This window comes from Ictidomys tridecemlineatus, chromosome 11, assembly GCF_052094955.1.
Source record: "Ictidomys tridecemlineatus isolate mIctTri1 chromosome 11, mIctTri1.hap1, whole genome shotgun sequence".
Classification (NCBI taxonomy): Eukaryota; Metazoa; Chordata; class Mammalia; order Rodentia; family Sciuridae; genus Ictidomys; species Ictidomys tridecemlineatus.
This window is the reverse complement of record NC_135487.1, coordinates 16,902,161-16,925,123: the sequence shown is the minus strand read 5'-3', so window position 1 is coordinate 16,925,123 and position 22,963 is coordinate 16,902,161. Positions and strand designations below refer to the sequence as shown.

Sequence of the window (22,963 nt, the reverse complement as noted above, 5' to 3'; positions counted from 1 at the left end):
TGTGTTTACTTATCAAAAGTGGAAATTTAGGGGGCTGGGGTTGTGGCACAGAGGTAGAGCACTCACCTAGCATGTATGGGGCACTGGGTTCCATCCTCAGCACATAAAGATATTGTGTATACAGATAACAAATAAATAAATAAACAAATAAATATCTCTGTGTGTGCGCGCGTGCGTGCACGCACAGGGGATTACATTCAGGGCCTTGTGCATGCAAGGCAAGTGCTCAACTGAGCTATATTTCCACACCCTTAAAAAAATAAATATTAAAAAAAAAAAGGGCTGGGGTTGTGGCTCAGAGGTAGAGCACTTAGCATGTGCTGGGCTCTGGGTTCCATCCTCAGCACCACATAAAAATAAAATAAAGGGGGCTGGGCTTGTGGCTCAGTGATAGCTCGCCTAATATTATGCATAAGGCACTGTGTTTGATCCTCAGAACCATATAAATATAAAATAAAGATATGTGTCAATCTAAAACTAAAAAATAAATATTAATAAAAAATAAAGGTATTGTGTCCAACTAAAAAACAAACCAACCAAAAACTGAAATTCTGGGTTGATCCTCAGCACCACATAAAAATAAAGGTATTGTGTACAACAAACAGACAAACAAGTAAAATTTAGGGGCTATGGTTGTAACTCAGTGGTAATGTGCTTGCCTAGTGATACCACGGGTTATCAGTGATGAGTCCTGCTCCCTCACCCGTTGAAATCCGAACATTAGAGAAGCATGTGGAGGCAAGCATATAAAGCAGGTATATATATATATATATATATGTTTTAGTCGTAGTTGGACACAATATATTTATTTTTATGTGGTGCTGAGGATTGAATTCAATGCCTCATACATGCGAGGTGGGTGCTCTACCACTGAGCCCCAGGCTCAGCCCCTAAAGCAGGATTTATTTTAAAAAGTGGTAACATAGTGAAGCCAGAAGTAGACTGGCAGTTGAAAGTGACCACAACAAGAGATCTTTATTGCAGCAGTGCAAAAGAGGAGAAAGAGAAAGAGAGAGAGAGAGAGAGAGAGAGAGAGAGAGAGAGAGAGAGAGAGAGAGAGAGAATACGAGCGCACTAGAGAGAGAAGACAGAGAGAGCAAGGGAGAGCGAAAGCAAAAGAGGGAGACAGAGAGAGAGCAAGAGAGGGGGTCCCGGCAGGAGGGAGTTTTTATAGCCCAAATCTAATGGGGTCTCTGGGTCTGCAAGCTGCCTTGTTGGCAGACAGTGATTGGATCATACAATAGCGTCATCTTCTGCCTTCAGGCAGAAGGGGAGGGGCTAGATTTGGGTTTCCATTGCCCTAGAAGGGTGGGGGTCGAGTGTTCAGCCTTGAAGTGGAGTGTTCAGACTTGATGCAAAGAGGTGATAAAGTACCAGACAGAGGGGGCTTTGAGTGCGTGGGTTTATTCTGCAGCTAACGTTTGTTCAGCCTGCCCTGCACCTAACAGCAGTCAATATACATAGACAAATCCAGTCAGGTCAGATGAGTCAGGCCAATCTGAGTGAGTCCGGGGAAGGAGGAGACTGTGTCCTGAGGAATTGAATTGTTAATTCCTTCAGAGCCCTTCCTCCACCCTTACCAAGAACCTGCCCCAGCTCCAACCTGTGATGAAGGTAACCTGTCCTTGGAATTGCCCCCCTCCCCCAAGGAGCTATAAAGTTGTTAATCAATGTGTCCTGGGCTGCACCATTCTGCCCTTCCCCCTTCAGCCCACCTGGTTCCCAGCTTTTGGCAGTCCCATTGGGCATTTCTGGGTTATAGTCACGTTTGCAGTAAGGAGAAAGACAAGGAGCGCAGGAGAGCAAAGGAAGGCTAGGACACATAGAGTCTGTTACCCCTTTTTACATAAACCCTGCTTCATATGCTTTCCCCCGCCTGCTTCTCTAATGTTCAAACTTAAACATGTGAGGAAGCAGGACTCCTCACCGATTACTGGTGGTATCAATAGACTTCTCCCAGGAGGAGAAGGGGGCCATGGCTGGTATCCTGGTATCCCCAGAATCGAGGTGTTTGTCCTAGGTTTCCTTTGTTCTCTGGCCTCTCCCCCTTATCTTTTTCCTTCCTGTGTATGTAACTAGGCCCAGGAATGCTCTGTCCAACAGCCAAAAGGTGGGAGCCAGGTGGGCTGAAGGGGGAAGGGGCGGATGGAGCACATTAATTAACTTTATAGCTCCCTGTAGGGAGGGGCAATTCCTGGGACAGGTTACCTTAGCAACAGGTTGCAGGGAGCAGGTTATCTTGATTGGGGCATTCCAATCCCTCAAGGGGCAGTCTCCAACTTCCGGACTCCCTGTAATTGGCCTCCTTCTTCGGAGCTGACTCCATTTACCTATCTGTACCCCTGCCTGTCTAATTCTGACTTCTTTAGCAGGAGTGAGGCACTGGGCACAATCCTCAACACCACATAAAAATAAATAAAGGCACTGTGTCCTTCTACAGTTAGAAAAAATAGTGAAATTTATGTCATGTTTCTGTTCACTCACAAGGCTTCATAAGAACGTTTGCTGAAAGTTACAGTAAGCACTCTATCTTGCTTGAGATAAGACTTTAGAAAAAAACAATTTTTAATAATTGTTTTCATCAAGATAATCCTCAAAGATGTGGATGACACTCTGCACACTGAAAGCAAGGCAGATGACGTCCGTGGGTGTTCAGGTGTTTACCCGTCCACTTGGGTGCCTGTGTGGGGACGTGGGGTGAAGATGATCAAGAGTTGAGAGCATCCGTACGTCCCTCCAAAACAAGTGGTTCTTAGACAATGCACTTGCAAAGGAATACAGATGTCGGACGCTCCTTACTTAAGTGGTTAGTTCATTTAATTAAAAAAAAATCAATTAATGCTGAGCGCGGTGGTGCACGCCTGCAATCCCAGCTACTGGGTAAACTGAGATTGAAATGGGAGGCCAACCTGGGCGACTTGGTGAGACCAGGTCTCGAAATTAAAAAAAAAAAAAAAAAAGACGAACAAGTCTTGGGGGTAGCCCGGTGCCGGAGCGCTCCTGGGTCAAGCCTCCGCACGGGAAAAGCAATCAACCCTCACTTTTCAAGCTAACCGTCGTGCTCTATTCCCACAAAACGCTGGGGTGCACCTATTCGTAAGTCCCTGGAAATAAAAAGGCCGTCGCCGGTTCACCCGGCGCCGCCCTTGGGACAGGTCCCAGGCCGCCTCGCCGTGGAGGGCAGCGCTGCGGCCGCCAGCCCGTTCTTCAGCTTGACTCCGGTCACCGGCCCGAGCCGGAGGGAGCCTTCTCCGTGACGTCCGGGGAGGGCCGACCGGCGACCAAACGGCCTAGCCGTGGTCTTCGGAGTCGTCTCACCGCCCGGTCCACAACCCTGTTCCCGCCTGCAAAATTCCTTTCGCCATGTTCAGATGGCAGATTCACGGGTTCCCGGAAATTAGGGCAGGGTATCTTTAAGGGCCATTAGTTTGCACGTCACAGTAACAGGCACGTTTTTAGATGGCAGGATTCCCTGCACTGCGACCGGGTCACACCAGCCGCCGCCCCCACTCCCCTCCCGGTTCGCGGCTCCCAGTTCTCACTTAACGAAAAAAACAAAGCCGCAGCAGGATGCCCGGATGTAGGCGCCCACGCATGCGCATCCAGGTGGCAAGAGCGCGAGGGGGTGGGCGGAGCGAGGCGGCCGGGTGTCGGTTGGGCCGCAGGAGAGCCACGCCCATCGCGCCAACGTTTTTGCGCATGCTCCGGGCGCCAGCTTCTAGTACTTTCGCTGCGTCGGCGAACTTCCTCCCACAGTTGGCGTCCGGACGTCGGAGGTGAAGGTTGTAGTCTTAGGAATTCCAGAAGACTTACGAAGATCACCTCCAGCGTCCCGAGCTTGGAGAGGGAGCCGTCCGTTGGGCCTTTCTCTCCGTCCTGCTAGGCGTTGACGGCCAGCGGTGAGTTTCCTGCCGACGAGACGGAGGCTGCGCTTCTGGGCGCGGGTGCCTGGGGACCGGACGGGTCGGGCGACCGGGCGGCGGCGGAAGGCCGCGGTACCTTTGGGGCATTGGGTTCGCCGCCGGGGACCTGACCTTTGGTACTTCGCCCCCTGTGTCGCAGAGGCCGTGAGCTTGCGGAGGCGCGCGCTCCACTGAAGGAACCCTGGCCGCAGGCGCCATGTCCAACTACGTGAACGACATGTGGCCTGGCTCGCCGCAGAAGGACTCCCCCGCGACCTCGCGGTCGGGCCGCTCCAGCCGCCTGTCGTCGCGGTCGCGGAGCCGCTCCTCGTCCGGGAGCTCCCGGTCCGACACGCGCCATTCCAGCCCCGCGTCCTCCCGGAGCCGCAGCCGGCCCCGCAGGCGCAGCAGGTCGCGCTCTCACTCCCGGAGGCGCCACCAGCGCAAGTACCGGCGCTACTCCCGGTCCTACTCGCGGAGCCGCTCGCGCTCCCGCGGCCGCCGGTACCGGGAGAGGCGCTACGGGCCGCCGCGGAGGTCTCACCGCTCGCCTTCGCCCTACCGGTCCCGGAGCAGGTCGCGCTCCCGTGGAAGGTCGTGTTACAGAAGGTCGTACTACGCCATCACGCGGGGGCGGCGCTACTACGGCTTCGGCCGCACCGTTTACCCCGAGGAGCACAGCAGGTGGCGGGAGAGATCCCGGACCCGGTCGCGCAGCAGGACCCCGTTTCGTTTAACCGAAAAAGGTGGGGCATTTGGGTTCAGAGCACAGCGAACTTCCCCTTTTTGCATGGGTGGAGACAGTAGGCTAGGCAGCCAAAAAAGGTGTTTGTGTGGTGGTGGTGCTGGGGATTGGCCCCAGGGCCCTGGGCATGCGAGGCATGCACTCTACCAACTGAGCAATGTCCCCAGCCCCTAGGGAACCAACGTTGTGTCGTTTAAGTTTTTTGTTCGAGGGAAAACTGTAGCTGGTTAGTAGTTGAAGTTATACTATAATGGTATCTAGCATTTAAATTGACTAAATTTTTTCTCTTTGAACTGTGACGTTAATGGTTCAAAGCGAGGAAACCCTTTCCCTTGTGGTTGATTGTTCTTAGTACAGTTTTTTTTTCTTCCGGTACTAGGAATTGAGTTCAGGAGCACTGGACCCCTGAGCCACATCCCCAGCCCTATTTTGTATTTTATTTAGAGACAGGATCCCACTGAGTTGCTAAGCCTTACTGTTGCTGAGGCTGGCTTTGATCTCGGGATCCTATCTCGGCCTCCCCATCCGCTGGGATTTCTTCAGTGTTACAAGTGTGGGCCTGGCATCTATACGGTTTTTTAAATGTTAGCTACTTAGTTGTTGAATTGTATTGATGAACAAAATAGTATTGAACTTAATGAGTGATTTGGTATCCTAGATAGAACTATAAAATTAGGTTTTTTGGGGGAGATTGCTACAGGATTAACAAATGTCTTGGTATTTATTTATTTATTCAAAAATAGATCGAATGGAGCTGTTAGAAATAGCAAAAGCCAATGCAGCAAAAGCTTTAGGAACAACCAACTTTGACCTGCCAGCTAGTCTGAGAACTGTTCTCTCAGCTAAAGAAAGAAGCCATGGAGCAGATGTACCACCTAATGGTGTAAAGTCTGAGGTAAGTATTCTAAGTACCAGAAGATCTTTCTTCCTAAAGCTACTTACTGCCAGAAAGATCTGAAAAGCCATTTCATTTATTTATTCTGGGCTACACTTCTTGGGAAGTCTAGCTATGTAAAATTTGCCAATAACAAAATAGATCCATGATGCTAGACAGTATCAACACTCATCAAATTGGGAGAAAATGAATTTTATTCTGAATATATTGTTACTGGTACTGATTTCTGTATCAAGTTTTCCCTACTCAGTCTTTATAGATGAGTGTATTTTTCTCCTGTAGCTTTCATTTGCAGGATTATGTTCCCACATATCTGTGCTCAGCATACAGTATAGTTTATCTGCTTTATTTCTGTCTTATAGAAATCATGAATGTGGTCTCCAGACAATGATGAAGAAAATCTGTTGGTAATTGATACATGGGCTAAAACATCAGAGGTTTAACTAAAGTTTGTTCACACACTAAAAGCTTAGTTTTGTGTTGGTAGTTCCATGTGCATGCTAGAATTTGTGACAGGTTCCATTTGCATAAGGTATTAAAGACAGTTTTTAAGTTAAGCAAAGGTACACTTTATAATGGTGGGGCATCTGTGGTATAGATGTCCCGTTCATAATATATGCAATATATTCCAGATGTTTTGAGAGATTGCAGAAGAGGAGTCCTGCTTCACTTGCAGATAAGTTTATTATAATTCTCCAGAAATATGCAGGAAGTGTGTTGACAAATTAACACTGTACTTCTAAGTTAAGTGTGAAAATCTAAAGTTTAAAATTGATAAATGATATAAGGTAGAAATTGATAGAATAAATCTATCATTAGGATCCAGGTGTGGTTTTGTTCGGTGTTATTAGACAAGTAAGGTCTTAGTTGAGTCATGTATTGATTAGGTACCCAACTGGCAAATATCTTATTAGTTCCTTGAAACTAGTTATTTCTGGTATGTCTTGACATTTAAAAGTTACTTGGATTTGTGGCAGGGAAAGAAAATATTGTTGGCAAAATGTGCCTTTTATCTACTGCTGTATATTTGAGTTTGCTAAGTGGAAAGTTTTATCTTGTTTAGGCTGTTAACTATATGGTGTTAGATTCAACTTGATTTGTGTGTCTACAACAAAATTTGTAATATATACAACTAGGCTTTTTAATACAGTTATTTAAAAAACCAAGGATGGGTTTTTTTGAAATGTCTTTCTCTTACCCGTCTAGCTGTCGGAAAGGTTAACAGAAGATGGAACCAAAAATCCCAGTGAAAAATCTTCCCAGCAGAAAAACATAGCTTTTAGCTCTAATGTAAGTATATTAATGCATTAGCTATCCAAAAATTCGGTTTAGAATATTATTTGAAATATGTAGACATTTATCTTTTAATCTTTGACTTAAGCCCTGCTAAGCTTAAGCCTCTTTGTAAACAGAATCTATACCACTTTTACAAGTGGGCATTATATGGGCACCTAGTAATACCTTTACATGTACTTGGTTTCATTATTTTTCTTTGAATATTTCTCTCCTTTAATTTTTTTTTTTTGAGAGAGAACTTTAATATTTATTTTTTTAGTTATTGGCGGACACAACATCTTTGTTTGTATGTGGTGCTGAGGATCAAACCCGGGCCACACGCATGTCAGGCGAGCACGCTAACGCTTGAGCCACATCCCCAGCCCTCCTTTAATTTTTTTTCCTTTAATTTTTGAAATAATTTTATTTTAAAAATATTAAGTTGATGGACCTTTATTAACTTTATTAATAAAGAATCCAACCCAGTGCCTCACATGCTGGGCAAGCACTCTACCACTGAGCCACAATCCCAGCCTGATTTTATTTTTTTAAAGGCTTTAAAAGCAAATCTCAAACTGATGCTTGTGTAGGCCTGTCTCCCCAACCCCCATAATTTCTTGGCTTTACAGTTTAAACCAAGTTACAAATTAGGTCCCTGCTTTGCATTTGGTAATAATGTCTAATAGAATTATTTAATGTGTAAAATGTGGAAGCTGGACTGGGGATAATATAGCTCAGTTAGTACTTGCCTTGCATACATAAAGCCCTGGATTTGATCCCCAGCACCACAACCACAAAATGTGGGTAGAAGCTGACTTAATTTATTGTCTTACAGAATTCTGTAGCAAAGCCAGTACAGAAGACAGCTAAAGCTGCTGCTGAAGAGACCTCTTCAGGATCACCAAAAATAGATAAGAAAAAAAGTCCCTATGGACTATGGGTACCTATCTAAAAGAAGAAAACTAAGGTTGTCTAAGTTGCACTTTATTCCAAGTTTGTTTTTAGCATTACTCCACCCTTTGAGTCATTTAATAGTGGTATTTGTTAATTAAAAATCAGGAAAAGGTACATATACTTTCTAGTTAAAAACATTAACATTTTATGTTTCTCTTTTAAGATATGAAAGCCCAAAATGGACCAGAGTTTACATACAGGTGGGAGTCTTTGTAAATACCTGTAAATATTGTATAATATCAGTTGGTTATACAGAAATTTGTAAGGCAAACACAGTGATTGAACTGTGTTTGTGTTTTTGTATATTTGTTAATAAATTACTTATTTTTATTGTCTTGTCTTTATTATGTATTAATTCCTTAACAAGTCTTAAATAGAAAGGGGGGGTTATCTTTAAAATCAGCCTTTCTCATTAAGTCCATAAATTGACAATATATTGGGTTCACATAGGCCTCTTGTTGAGTTTGAGGAAAAGTGGAAGGAACCTCAAGTCTCCCTCAAAGCCTCTGAATTTTAACAGTATTCCCTATTCATGTGAATACATTCATTAAGGTTTGAGAAGCTGATATAAATTTTATGAAATGTGTAGTATACTTTTGAGTTTCAGGGCGGGAAACTAAGCCAGGAGGTGGTGAAATGGAGTGCCTCACTAAGGTGTGAAATCTGTCAGTTGGCATTATTTGTGCGTTTAAGAGGCCAAGTCATTTTGGAATTCCCCCCACCTTTATGGTGCTGGAGATTGAACCCAAGGGCACCTTACTGAGCGACATGTCTTCCCCCCAATCTGTCCCCCAATTTTGAGAAGGTCCAAGTTGTGGGAGTCTGTCTTTAACTCCTGCCTCAACCTCCATAGTTAATGGGATTGTAGTCATGTGCTGTTCTGGACAAGCTGATCTTATGTGACCTTTGCAATAGTGGCATAACGTTTGAATTGAGTTTTAAGATGCCAGGTTCAAACGTCTTAAGCAAGGGCAAGGAAGCATGTTGTGCTGGAACCTAGGCAAAAAGTATAAATCCTTTATAGAATTGTGTGTCATTGAAAAAATGTAAACACTTGTTCCCTTGGACCATACTATGTCTTGGTGTTTTCCCTTAATTTTTAGCGTAGTAACAGGTATAACTAGAGAAGACAACACCAAGAGTGACAGTAGATGGTGCAGGCTGTGCAAAAAAGATGTGTTCAAAAAGGGAATACTTTGACGTGGATTTCTCATGCCAAGAAATTTTTCTAATTTTTGGGTTTAATGCAACTCTGATGCTATATAAAGGTAATATAGACCTTGTAAATTAGGGGTTCAGTCCTGCAAGACTACCTGCTCCCTTGGGGTGCTAATTGCAAGTGTTCCTCGTGTTCATTAATCCTGGTTTGATTATTCACCTACACAGGTTCACCTAGTGTGGGGTGGGGTTGTGTGGCTGGAAACTTGGTGACTTACAAAGGATACAAATGAGATTCAGGGAGTGAAGTCCAGAAGGGAGCATCTCTGGTGCTTTGGGATGTGTCACCTTCCTGGCACAAGGATGTTTACCCCAAACCCCAGTCTCTGAATATGGTAGGGGTTTTATGGAGGTTTTATTACCAATTAGTGATTGAATCATTAGCCATGGGGTGATTAACTGACCCCTCCCCTTCCCAGAGGTGGGGAGGTGAGGCTGAATCCTTTAATTAATCATTTGGTTCATTTGGCAACCAATCCTCCAAGCTACTAATTAGCATAAGCATGGTATAGTTAAAGGGGACTTACTGTAAATTAATATCACTTAACCTTTATCAGGAAAGGTTTTAGGAACTGCCAAGAATGGGATGAAGGTCAAACGTTTCTGGTGTCACACTCAGGCTGTGCTGTCCATTATTTGCACTTTCCAATAAATTATGTATTTAAAAATTCCGTTACTTTATTATACTAGCCAATTCTGAATCAGTGGCCAGGAAAAGTGCAGGTAATAGAATATTTTATCAGTTTGGTGTGGTGAGACACACCTGTAATCCCAGTAACCCCAGGGCCTGAGGTAGCTGCAAAGCCAGTCGGCAATTTAAGGAGCTACCATCAAAAAAAGCTGGTGATAGTGGTAGTGCCCCTGGTTTCAATCCACAATATTTTTTTCCCTAATATTTAGGTTTTCAGCAGACAGTATGTGGTGCTGAGGATCGAACCCGAGCCGCATGCATGCCAGGCAAGCATGCTACTGCTTGAGCCACATCCCCAGCCCCACAATATTTTGACCAAATGTTTTAACTTCCTTTCTTTCAAGGATATTTGCTTTTTGGAAGATGGTAATTTTTTTATAGGGCCATTAGAGGATGTCTTCTTTTCCCTGTTTGCTTCGCATGTGTACTGTGGGATAGGCAGCACCTGTAATTGTGATTGCTTCCAAGAGAGAAGAGGACATAGGTGAATTTCCAGAAGCCATTGTTGGCTTCCTTGCATTATCTACTACAGTTGGGTAAGACAAATTACTATCAATTTAGCCTCCTACCTCAAGCTTTTGTCCAGATATATGACAAATTCAGCACAACAATGACTTACCTATTTATAATATAATTTTTAAGCCCAGCATGTATCACATTAAGCACAGACGACTTTTCTGTCTGGTGTAATGGTGCACATCTGTAATCCAAGTGACTCTGGCAGCTGAGGCAGAAGCATTGCAAGTTCAAGGTCTGCTTCAGCAACTTAGTGAGACCCCAAGCAATTTAGCAAGACCCTGTCTCAAAAAATATAAAGGGCTTGGGGATGTCACTCGGTGGTTAACTGCTCTTAGGTTTAATCCCCAGTACCCTGCCAAAATTAAGTCCCAAAACTTCTAATAACAAGTGAATATAAGCGGTAGCATCCTCCCCTGGCATGCATGCGGTCTGGGTTCGATCCTCAGCACCATATATAAACTAAAATATAAATATTAAAATTGTCTCTCTCTAAAAAAAAAAAGTTAAAAAAAGAAAAAAATACATAAGCATGTGTGCATGCCTTTAATCCCAGTGGCTTCGGAGGCTGAGACAGGAGAATCACGAGTTCAAAGCCAGCCTCAGTTTTCCAGTCATTGGTCTTGTTTTTCAATTCTGTAATAGACACAAAAACACATTTTAAAATATTTTTTTGGTCTGAAAAAGCAATATCTCTTATTAGAAAAATACAAAATGTTCATTGATTTTTCTTGAATTTAATTCATAAGTTAACAGTACTGTCAGATGATATGAAGTTTGGGAATAACCCAGATTCACATGAAATATAAGGCAGAACAATTATAGTGCACCAAAAACAAACAAAATACCCCCACAAAAACAAAAACCAGAGACTGTACAGCACAAATAGATACTAATATCTTTGAGGGTAGGTGGACAACTTCTATTTGATGTCTTTTCTACCAATTTGGATCCAAAATTTCCTCATAAGGAAAGAGTGATTGTGTTTCATATGATAAAATACAATGAAGTCTTTTCAGGAAGAAGGTGTCAGGAAAAAAAAAAAAAGTTCGGGCTGGGGCATACAGCTCAGTGGCTAACAGCCCTAGTTTGATCCCTAGCACCACAAAAGAAAACAAAAAACATTCTGTACTTCTAAATATCCTTGAGCCCAGCAAACAGCCCTTGGGGCCTATTTAACTCTTAGCCTTTCTGTTTCTTCCCCTCCAGCTTTACCCTAGGCGCTATCAATTACACCAAACAAAGGAAGTCACATCCTATATTTCAAAAATGTCTTTAGGGAAAATTTAATGGGATCTAAAGTAACCCTCCCTAGATTATTCTATAACCATCTTTTTTATCGCCCTTAATTCTCTGCCCCTCCCCTTAGTTCTTTATGCAAAATAAAATGTATTCCTAGTAACTCTAATCCTATCTATCACCTCTCTAAATGTAGCATACCAGGTACACAGTTCCACACTTCTTATTTCTCAGTATATTTTTGAGATCTTTCTAAATATATGGAGAACTACTCCGTTTGCCACATGGTGTTTCATTGTAGCATAATCTGACAGTCGTTTGTTTTCAATTTTTTTTGCTATTGCCAAAACCCAAAAACCTGAAATGAATAACGTCATAGGTAAGTCATCGCGTGCCTATGCAATTGTATCTGCAGGATGAATTCCCAGAAGAGCCATAGCTGAATCCAAGAGTAATTCTTTTGTTACTTATTGCCAAATTGATATTTTGTGATATTGTCTTCTAACTCTCAAGGGGTTGGACCAATTTTCAGTTTTACCACCAACGTATTCATATTTCTCAGTCTTACAAACTCAGTGGTTTTGAACTTCTAGGTTTTTGTTTTCCCCTACTGTGTTGGGAATCCAATCCAGGACTTCACACATGCAAGGCAAGTGCCCTCCAAAGAGCTACACATTTTGCCACATCATTTTCCAGAACCAAAATTTAAATACATCTCTTAAGATTCTGATGGGAGTAACATATTTATAAACTCACTTTGGCGATTTTTTTGTGATAGTCTTCTAACTCGAAAAAATTATCCTTCATTTATTGAGATTTAACTTTGCCTACTTAGAATTTTTTTATGTTATTGTTAGATATTCTTTTCATTTGAGAGATCACATTTTCATTTCTACGTGTAATTAGCAGTTGTCAGCAAACAATTTTCATACATTTCTCTTGTACACTCAGCACCTTATTGCTTCATCTTAACTTTAGCACTGTTATTAATTATACTGTGTCTCCTTTGGGCATGTTAAGAGAACAAGATTGGACCGGCCCCAACAGTCAAAAAAAACTTAAAAGACTTGGGCTGGGGATGTGGCTCAAGCGATAACGCGCTCGCCTGGCATGCGCGGGGCGCTGGGTTCGATCCTCAGCACCATATTAAAAAAATAAAAAAGATGTTGTGTCTACCGAAAACTAAAAAAAAGTACCCAAAAAAGTTCTCTTTCTCTCTCTCAAAAACTTAAGACTATGGAAGTATCAATCATGTCTCTACTGAGACAAGGCAGTCGGGAAGAACTTGATGTTCTAGGGAACAGCACGTAGGCTAGGAGACTTCCTACCAAAACCTGAGCCCTTCCTTTCTAGCCTTCCTTTTCTGAGGACTTTCCAATCCTTTTTTCCCCTGCGTCACTTCCTGCCCTCGGCTCTGCAGCCTTCTGCGGCTGCGTAGAACCTTGACCAATTTTAACAACTCGCTGTTAAAAGGGGCAGGGATTGGTCCTAAGTTCCTGAGGCCGCCCGGAAGGGGCGTGGCCTGTAGAGGGCTGTCCAGAGGCTGACGGAAGTGCTCAGTGTTGTTGCCGGAAATAGGAAAAGTAAGGCTGTAATGGCGGCTGCGGCTGAAGTCGAACAGGTAAGTACTGTGGCCTTACTTGGGAGGGTTTTGTTGATGAGTTTCGGTGAGAGGTAGGGGTGAGTGATGGAGGCGGAGCCCTGGGCGTCGGGTCAGGAAAGCGCAGACTCCGCGGGGTCTGTCGGCAGTGGGGTCGTGGCCGGGCTGACGATTCGCCGGGACTTGGCCTGGAACCGAGCCCGGTCTGAAGCCTGATTCCTCACAGCAGGTGCCGGTGGACCGCGCTGAGGAGGGGCTCCGCACAGCGGCGGAGGAGCTGGCCGCCCAGAAGCGCGAACAGAGGCTGCGCAAATTCCGGGAGCTGCATCTGAAGCGCGTGAGTAGCCCGGGGCCCGGCTCCGACCTGCCCCTGTCCGGCCCCGCACTCGTTAGTCAGACCGCGGAGCTGGCTCTTCCCCCGAAACGAGAGGCCCGTCCCCGCGGCTCCTGACCCTAAAGCTTGTCGAGATCGCTCGCTCCCCGTCCCGCCCACTGGATTTAACTTGCCTGGGCTGAGTTGGGGAGCCTGGTACTCTCGGCCCCCTGCTCTGTGGCTCTAACAAGCGCTGCATTTTACTGAAGGAAATACGTAGAGTTAGAAATTGGAAGAAACCTGTGTCGTGTCATTAAGAGCTTTATAATTTGACTAACAATCAACAAACCGCTGAAACTCCACAGTGTGGTGGTTCAGCTAGATGAAGGCCTCTTCTGAAGTAGAGGACCAACCTTATTTATTTATTTAAGGACAAAACCTTATAACCAAAAATTAACTGCAGTAAATGCAGTTTTGAGGTAGGAATAAAGTGCCTTGGGAGTGCAGAGGAGAGATTAGTGTAGCTTTAGGGGCTCCAGTGAGGTGACACTAAACCACTGTTTGAAAGAATAGGACATGGGACAAGTAAAGGGGATGGAGGAAGAGACACTCAGTGGAGGGAGCACATGCAAAGAAGGAGAATTCATATTAGGGATAAGAGTCCAGCAAACAGCTGGCTACAGTTGGAACTGGGAAAGGAAAAAATCCCCTGACTTTGATCTTGGAGTGGCCTGCCTGACAGCTAGGCCATGTTTCCACAAAAGTTCGGCATCACTCCAAATATTGTAGTGAGATAAAATCAAGAAGACTGTTTAGGTCATAAAAGTGACCAAACACCACTCACTGTATTACCATACATATATATACTATATATACATACATTTCCATATATATATATTTATATATATATATATATATATATATATATATACACACATACACACACACACACTATAGTCTTACTCTGTTCCTCCTGTCTCCTATCTAAAAATTGAAGGTACTTCATCCTAGAATGCCCCTTCCTTTGACAATGCCCAAATCAAAGCCTTGAATTTGAACTGTAGTCATCTGATACAAACTCATATTTTGTAACTAGGTCTTTTAACATCTTCTTACTGAAATGTTCCCGTGGTTTGTGCTCTCCTTCAAAGCAACAAATGCAACTTTGTTTGATGGCAAATCAGAGGGCATTGCCAGAGCTAAGAGTGTATGAGCGGGCTGGAGATGTGGCTCAAGCGGTAGCGCGCTTGCCTGGCATGCGTGCGGCCTGGGTTCGATCCTCAGCACCACATACCAACAAAGATGTTGTGTCCGCCGAGAACTAAAAAATAAATATTAAAAATTCTCTCTCTCTCTCTCTCTCTCTCTCTCTCTCTCACTCTCTCTTAAAAAAAAAAATAAGAGTGTATGAGGGGTGGAAATTGAGACCAGTGTCTCCAGTGTCTCTCTTGGCACTTGTTCTATTTTGGTGGTGTTGGGGATTGAACCCAGGGCCTCGTGTATACTAGGCAAGTGTCCTACTACTCAACTGCGCTGCCAGCCCCAGGAGTATCTCTCTGTGTCCAGAAAAAGTTGATTTGATAAACATATAAACATGCTTAAGTATTTACTTGGATTGATTAATGAAAGCTTATCTGGAATCTATAGGAAATATGGCTTTCTGGACTATCTGCCACCATCCTGTGACCTAAGAAACATCCAACTTCAGTTTTATATAAGAAAATGTACTTATTTTGTTTTATGCATTTATTTTTGTTTTAAAAATCAATTCTTGGGGCTGGGGATGTGGCTCAAGCGGTAGCGTGCTCGCCTGGCATGCGTGCGGCCCGGGTTCGATCCTCAGCACCACATACCAACAAAGATGTTGTGTCTGCCGAGAACTAAAAAATAAATATTAAAAATTCTCTCTCTCTCTCTCTCTCCTCTCTCACTCTCTCTTTAAAAAAAAAAAATCAATTTTTCACTAGTACTTCAAATGGGAAGTTCCTTTTATTGCTTTCAATGTAAATAAACTTTTTAAAAGTAGGGGAGTCTTAGAAATGATTAGTATATTAAGAGAGGTATTAAAGTTCTTAAGCCCCAAATTAAGTCTTTTTCTTTGAACTAATCAGAATTTCGAGGTTTAAAAGTAGAATATTTTCCAGTGCTCCTGTGGTATAGGTCTCCGACTTTGTAAAACCTTGTTCTGATCCAACTTAAGGGACCACAGGGCTAAACAGGGGCAAATCTGATATTAATCTCTAGGCTCTGGAATTCTGGAAAACCAGTGCAGCCCGATGCATTTTTCTTGATGATATGCCTCACTAGGCTGCTGTTCCCTTGCTTAAGATCATTTGGTGGCTGTTGTGGTTTGGATTTGAAAATGTCACCCAAAGAGCTCATTTGTTAGGCAATATAGCAATACTCTGAGGTAAGAAGATTGGATTATAAAAGCTGTGACCTCATCAGTGGATTAATCATTTGATGGGTTAATCATTTGAATGGACTGCTGAGTGGTTAAGTGTAGGGGGGCGGGTGTACCCTTAGAGGATTTGTCTTGTCTCTAGCTTCCTTCTCTCGCCTTCCTGAGTGCCATGAACTGAGCAGATTTCCTCCTTCTCACTCTTCTGCCCCTTTCCTTGGGCCCAGAGCCCTGGAGTGACTGTCATGGACTGACCCTCAGAAATTGAGCCCCAAGTAAACTTCCTCTCTGAGTCATTCTTGTCAGGTCTTTTGGTCACAGCAACAAAAATCTGACTAACGGTAATGGCTATCTGTTGCGCCTGGGGTAGATAGGGAGTGTCAACGTGTCTTTCCTGAGTTTCCTCAAAAAAGGCAAGATCTATTTGGATTTCTTTTCATATATATTTTTTAAGAATAGTCGTAGATGGACAAAATACCTTTATTTTATTTATATTTTTGTGGTGCTGAGGATTGAACCCAGTGTCTCTACCGCTGAGCTACAACTTTAGTGCCTTCTTTTTGTATTTCTGATAAACTTTTTTTATGGTTTTAGAATGAAGCTCGTAAATTGAATCACCAGGAAGTTGTGGAAGAAGATAAAAGACTTAAGTTGCCTGCAAACTGGGAAGCCAAAAAGGCTCGTTTAGAATGGGAACTGCAGGAAGAAGAAAAGAAAAAGGTCAGGAACTACTCCACTGCCTTCATGAGCTACGTCTTCCATCATTCTCTTGCATTGAGACAGGAACATGGTCATTGATAGCCTGGCTCCGCAGCCAAATTTTGGAATTGAAAGCTTAGCTCCGCTCTTCAGTGGCTGCCACACTTTGGGCGAGTTATTTAACCTTGAGTTAATTATAAATTAAATGAGTTAATGTATGCAAAACATTCAAAATAGGGTCTGATACCTGTTTAAACACTAAGAGGTATCATTTGCTCCCTTATATACCACATCAAATTCCTAGATTTCTTTCATATAGCAATCATTTTTTTAAAAAGTATTGCTTAATGTCTTTTTTCTGTTGGTCATCTGTGGACGCCCCTTTTTTTTTTTTTTTTTTCTTTTTTGGGTACTGGGAATTGAACCCAGGAGCCTTTAGCCACTGAGTCACATCCCCAGCCCTTTTTTTATATCATATTTAGAGAGAGGGCCTTGCTGAGTTTCTTAGGGCCTCGATAACTGCTGAGGCTGGCTTTGAGCTCATGATCTTCCTACCTCAGCCTCCCATCCTGCTGGGATTCAGGCACATGCCACTGTGTCTATCTTGTGGACACCTTTCAACACTGAGGGACAGGAACTTCCTTCCTAGCTTTACTTAATGTCTTTATTCAAACTTTGCTGATTTAGATTAAGTAATTGCTTGAATTATAATTGAGGGAACCAGTTCTTCTTTTTAGGAGTGTGCAGCAAGAGGGGAAGACTATGAGAAGGTGAAGTTGCTGGAGATCAGTGCAGAAGATGCAGAAAGGTGGGAGAGGAAAAAGAAAAGGAAAAATCCTGACCTGGGATTTTCAGGTAAAATTGACCTTTCCTGAATAAGCCAGTCAGACAGCATTGGCTTCAGCTTTCTGCTTTTCTGAGCGGAGGCTCGAACTTCCTCCCTCCATGGAATGTTTGCTGAGAGGCCTAAACCCCAGGGAAATGCACATGCCTCTTAGAGGATGGAGCTGAAAAAGGCTCTGCGCCTTCAGCCCAGTTCTTCTTTGTGGTGTCTGTACTGGCATATTCTGGATAAGAGACCATGGATTAGTGTCTGTGCACATGTTACTTAATAACAATTTGATTTTTTTCTGAATAGTAACGGCCAAACAAGGACACATGTCATCTGATTCTCATTTCATTTTTAGATTATGCTGCTGCCCAGTTACGCCAATATCATCGGTTGACAAAGCAGATCAAACCTGACATGGAAACCTATGAACGACTGAGGGAAAAACAGTAAGTCCATAGGTTTTATGTATGTTGTTTTCTCATCTTGGGGGTCTGTGTGTATTTATGTGGGTGTATGTGCACACACCTACACATACAAGGGTGTAAATACTGGCACACTTTATGCTGAGCTGTGGGTTATTAGCAGTTCCTAGGAATGGTCTCTATTTTTTCAGCACTATTTATGATTCAGTTGATAGCAGTTAAGCCTCGTCATTCCCCCCCCGCCCAACACACACACTGTGGCTAAAACCCAGGCTTAACGCACCGCTAAGCTGCATCCCTATTCTTTTTTTTTTTTTTGGAGACAGGATTTCACTAAGTTGCCGAGGGTGGCCTTGAACTTGCAATCCTGCCTCTGCCTTCCCCGTCTCTGAGGTTGTGGTGTGTGCCACCCACACCCACACGGCCTGTCTGTTCACTTTGTTGCAGTTAAACTAACCATTTGTTTCTCTTTCAAGCTGGCATTCTGAGTGTTGATAGCTAAGACCCAGATTAGCACAGGTAGATATTATTTATGAGGCAGAAAGCTTTAGTGCTGGGGTGGGTGAATTTTTTTTGTTTTGTTTGAAGGATTAAACCCAGGGGCTCTGTACTACTGAGCTATATCCTCAACCATTTTTATTTTGAGTCAGGATTTCACTAAGTTGTTCAGGGTCTCAGTAAGTTTCTGAGGCTAGCCTCAAATTTGCGATCCTCCTGCTTCAACCTCCTGAGTCTCTGGAGTTACAAGTATGAGTTATCCCAGGTGGGGTATTTTTTTGTTGTTGTTTTTGTTTTTTTAAATAAAGGACCAGATAGTAGATGTTTGGAGCTTTTTGGGCCATGTGGTCTCATTATAGCTGCTCACCTGTGCAAGTGCAATGTGAAAGCAGCCATAGAGATCCGTGAATGACTGAATGTGTCCCAGTAGAACTGTTTTCAAAAACATGTGGTGACTGTAGCTTGAAGGCTGCTGCTTTAGTGGAAAGAGATCCAGAGCTCAGAGCTCTAATCCCAACTCTGCAGCCTTTGATGAGCCCTTTCACGCGGGGCCATTGCCTTGTGCATCTGAAGGATGAAGGTGTTGGAGTAGGTGATTTCGTAGGTCCTTTTTAATTCTATATCTTTTTTTTTTAATTTAAAAGTAGAATGTCACAGTAAGTGTATGTATATATCTTGTCACACCATGAGATCGTGAGTGGTAATTTAGTTCGAATTTGAAAGTGAAAATCTGTGGTGGTGTTTTAAGTCCATTTTGCTGTCTTTTCAGTGGAGAAGAGTTTTTTCCGACGTCCAACAGCCTCCTTCATGGGACACACGTGCCTTCCACAGAGGAGATTGACAGAATGGTCATGGACCTGGAGAAACAGTGAGTCCTCAGAGCAGCCTGCCTGTTAGCTGCTAAGTGACAGGATGGGCTTGGTGTGTGTCTCAGGCCGTTGTGCTTTGAGAGAGTTAAATAGACAGAAACGACACTTGCTCTTGTCTGGCCTGGGTCCTCAGCGGTTTTGAGGATGGGCAGCCATGTGGATTCAGTCCCCACGATCTGGAATAGAGATGCGCACATTGATGGAATGGGACCATCATGTGTCGGCTCTCCATCACTGGGACAAAAAGTTGAGACAAGTTACAAGGAGGAAAGGTTTATTTTGGCTCACGTTTCCGAGGTTTTAGTCCACGGTTGCTGGCCTGTTGCTCTGGGTTGTGGCAGCTGGTGATGATGGAGGCCCACGTGATGATGGAGGCCCACGTGATGCAGGAGCCTCTTCACCTCATGGGGGAGGCAGTGAGGTTCGAGTGAGAAGGAAAGGGCTGGGATCTTGGTGTCCCTTCAAGGGCACACCAGGTGACCTGACTTTTCCAGCCAAGCCCCCCCTTGTGAGAGATTCCACCTCCTCCCAGAAGCACTGTAGGCGAGTGCCAGGCTTTCCCCACGAGGGGCTTCGGGGGGGCGTTCCAGGCCCACCCTTCAGCAGTTAAGAGTCAGAGGAGGAAGAGCTAAAGAAAATGATTTCAAGAGATTTCACTGTAACACCCGCTGCACTATATGTTGGAAGAAACGAGAGCGTCCTGTGAATGTGCCGCAGTTCTATTTGTTTCATTTACTTCGTTTTTGAATATTTTTAGCTGTAGTTGGACACAATACCTTTATTTATTTATTTCTGTGTGCTGCTGAGGATCGAACCCAGGGCCTTGTACGTGTGAGGCAAGTGTTCTACCGTGGAGCCCAGCCCAGCCCAATTTCCTGTTTTTGTTTTTTTTTTTTTAATATGGGGGATTGAATCCAGTGGCACGTAGCCACTTACCTGTGTTTTTTAACACTGATGGAAATGAATACCAGGTAGAGCAGAGTGCGTTTTAACTTTAGGAACTGTATATGTAAAGTGTTATTGTTGTGTCTGGCACATAGCAATGCACCGGGTTAACCGGGGTCATTGTTACTAACATAAATAATATTATAATAATTACCTTATTTTAAGTCATAAGGTATTTGTTCAGTTCCTAACCCTGGGTCATTGCTCATTTAGACGGAGTCTAAGGAGGAGTTTATATTAGTGAATTTCATGGTTAGCAATTTCAGCTTGAAGTTGGTGGAGACTGACCCGCTCCTGACCGGCGCCCTGGGCACTGAGTGCTGGTTCTGCTCTTCACTGTCTGCCTGTGGGGGCGGGCAGCAGAGCCCCTTCTGTGAATGTGCCTGCCTGTCATTACTCAGATCAAAACAGAAGGCGGTTTTGAACTTTAAAAATGTTTTTCTTTCCCCAGAATTGAAAAACGAGACAAATATAGCCGGAGACGTCCCTACAATGATGACGCGGACATCGACTACATCAACGAGAGGAACGCCAAGTTCAACAAGAAGGCCGAGCGGTTCTACGGGAAGTACACGGCCGAGACCAAACAGAACCTGGAAAGAGGAACGGCTGTCTGATCCCTTCAGGAACTGCGTTGGACGATGGAGGACGGAGTGAGAATTTCCACTGGCAAATGGAAAGTCTCTTCCCAGCTGTCCCAGTAAACCAGAGCTCAGCCTCCGCCTCCCCACTCAGCCTCCTCCTCCCCACTCAGCATTCCACAATAAACGTCTTTCTTCCCCGTGCACTTCCACGTAGACTTCCCGTTTTTGTGCTTGGATATGAGATGTATTTCTTGTAGTGAAGTTGTTTTGTAAAGATCTACTTTGTATAAATCCTAATTATATTATTTTTCTATGTATCTTAAATGTGTATGATGGTCTAATCTTTGAAGGATTTTGAGCTCGGTGCTGGCAGCGCACAGGTGCAGTCCGTGGTGTGAATATCATGGTGGATTTGACAGGATCTAGAGCTGGTCTGGGGGCCACTGGGGCTGAGAACTCTGAAGCTGAGGACAGTGCAGGTGGCAGTCGGCTTGGGAGGGCTGGTGCGGCCCACCCAGGACTGCCCAGGACCAAGTGCAGGGACAGCGCTGTCAACCATGTGTAGTTAGTTCCCTTTTAAAAGAGCAATTAACTGCTGTGGAATAGGATTCCTCCTTTATCATGTAAAACAAATACCTCCTAAGTACACTTGGGCCGGCCACTTCTGTTAGTAGTGGGCACTTCAGAGTTTAGAAAGGGGAGCGGCGCCCAGGGCGGGGCAGCTCAGAGGGAAAGGGGAGCTGTGCGTCCAAACGCCTGGGCGGGGCCAGCACCCGCTCTGGGCCAGTCTTGCCCATCGTGCTTTCTGTGCCCTCTGGAGCTCCCCTGTCGTTTTAAAGTGGTCCCAGATGCATCAGTGGGAGCTTCGAAGCATGTGTCCCTGAGAACTGGCAGCACAGTAAGCACTCCATCTCCACCCAAGTCAGGCAGTGTTTGTATGTTGATCACAGCACTAAATTGCTAATGAGGATGTTCTGAATTCAGGCCGGACATCGACTACATCAACGTGAGGAACGCCAAGTTCAACAAGAAGGCCGAGCGGTTCTATGGGAAGTACACGGCCGAGATGGCAGGTCTGTCGGGCTTTGATGCTTCTGAAAATATTGATTACGTCTCAATCTTTCTGTTCCTATTTCTACTACCTTAGTTCAAGTCCTTAGATCCTGAATATTAGAGAAGCCCTAAAAAGCTTTCAAGAGGGGCTGGGGTGTGGGCTCAGCGATAGAGTGCTCACCTAGTGTGTGCGAGGTGCTGGATTCAATCCTGAGCACCACATAAAAATAAATAAAATAAAGGTATTTTTAAAAAAGCTTTCAAAATATTGTCAAATAGAACGTGGTATGTATTTAAAAGAACAGTTCAAAGACGGGTGTGGTGGTGCGAGCTGGAAATCCCAGCTACTCAGGAGGCCAAGGCAGGAGGATCCAAAGTTTGAGGGCAGCTTTTATTAAAAATAATAATGATAATAATAAAAGGCCTGGGGATGTGGCTCAGTCACAGAGTACCCCAGGTTCCATCTGCAGTACCAGAAAAACAACCAGTTCACCATGACTCAGGTTCATTCCAAGAACACAAGACTAGCTCAGTGTTATTTCTCCTTTATCACCAACAGAGCCCTGAATCTTTGTGAATTTGTGGTAATATTTCCAGTTAAACACTTGCTTTCCCAGACTGACTTGTTGTGGTAGGTGTTCATATGTCATTAGTTCTGGCTAATAAATGAAATTTTATTTTGAGAAATCTTTTGCTTTCCTGATTTTTTTTTTTTTTTAATTTTCTTGATTTGGGAAAGCTGGTTCCTGCTTTCCTCTTCCTTCTTTCCCATTTCTTCTTCCTGCTTGGATCACATATATGATGCCTGGAGTTGTGGCAGCCATTTTGTGCCATGAAGTAATAAGCATAAAGACAAGAATGTGCAGAGGAGGCTGAGATGGTCCATGTTTGCATTGCTCAGCTTCTGCTCTAGCCTTAAACATCCACCTGTCACTTTCCTATGTACACTTCGGTGTGTGGTAACAGACATGTGCACTCCCTCCCACAAATGCTGGCCACTTCTGTTAGTAGTGGACACTTCAGAGTTTAGAAAGGGGAGCAGCGCCCAGGGCGGAGCGCTTGTGGAGGCCTGCAGACCCTGGGCGCCCTCCCTGGCCGCTCAGAGGGAAATTACTGACACTGTTGAATGAATTTATGACCTCTGCGTGGTTTAATTTCAGGATTGATGTCAGCAGATTAAATGATTAAAGGCAATACCCATAGTTTTTTTCTCTAGAAATAAATGACTACAAAAGAGACCAAGGAAATAGTCTAGTTATGCTATTAACAAAAATCATATTTAGTATAAACTTAATGAGAAAAACCTAGGGTT

The 22,963-nt window shown here is 44.1% G+C and overlaps 2 protein-coding genes and 1 long non-coding RNA gene across 7 annotated transcripts; 2 read left to right on the top strand and 1 right to left on the bottom strand.

The window, feature by feature from the left end:
* The first annotated feature begins 3,726 nt into the window (after positions 1–3,726).
* Rsrp1 (arginine and serine rich protein 1) lies at positions 3,727–8,101 on the top strand. Of its 4 annotated transcripts, XM_078025618.1 has the most exons (6): positions 3,728–3,899; positions 4,063–4,648; positions 5,391–5,542; positions 6,749–6,832; positions 7,653–7,784; positions 7,935–8,101. In XM_078025618.1, exons 2-5 carry the CDS (start codon positions 4,120–4,122, stop codon positions 7,767–7,769), a joined length of 882 nt encoding a protein of 293 aa, XP_077881744.1. In that variant the 5' UTR covers positions 3,728–3,899; positions 4,063–4,119; the 3' UTR covers positions 7,770–7,784; positions 7,935–8,101. The 4 variants fall into 4 exon arrangements, 2 of the variants coding, with proteins under 2 accessions (XP_077881744.1, XP_077881743.1); XR_013427601.1 differs by lacking the exon at positions 7,935–8,101 and having other exon boundaries at positions 3,727–3,899; positions 5,391–5,949; positions 7,653–7,725; XR_013427600.1 differs by lacking the exon at positions 7,935–8,101 and having other exon boundaries at positions 3,727–3,899; positions 5,391–5,949; positions 6,175–6,832; positions 7,653–7,725.
* A 2,186-nt stretch (positions 8,102–10,287) lies between these two features.
* On the bottom strand, positions 10,288–13,268 carry LOC144367946 (uncharacterized). Its single transcript, XR_013427602.1, has 2 exons — positions 13,076–13,268; positions 10,288–10,832 (listed from the first exon to the last, which is right to left on the bottom strand). It is a non-coding gene; the product is annotated as an uncharacterized LOC144367946 (long non-coding RNA).
* Syf2 (SYF2 pre-mRNA splicing factor) lies at positions 12,923–20,922 on the top strand. 2 transcript variants are annotated; one of them, XM_078025619.1, is made up of 7 exons: positions 12,923–13,056; positions 13,262–13,372; positions 16,344–16,469; positions 17,186–17,303; positions 17,636–17,726; positions 18,970–19,068; positions 20,466–20,922. In XM_078025619.1, exons 1-7 carry the CDS (start codon positions 13,030–13,032, stop codon positions 20,629–20,631), a joined length of 738 nt encoding a protein of 245 aa, XP_077881745.1. In that variant the 5' UTR covers positions 12,923–13,029; the 3' UTR covers positions 20,632–20,922. The 2 variants fall into 2 exon arrangements, with proteins under 2 accessions (XP_077881745.1, XP_077881746.1); XM_078025620.1 differs by having other exon boundaries at positions 12,924–13,056; positions 13,265–13,372.
* Positions 20,923–22,963: the final 2,041 nt, after the last annotated feature.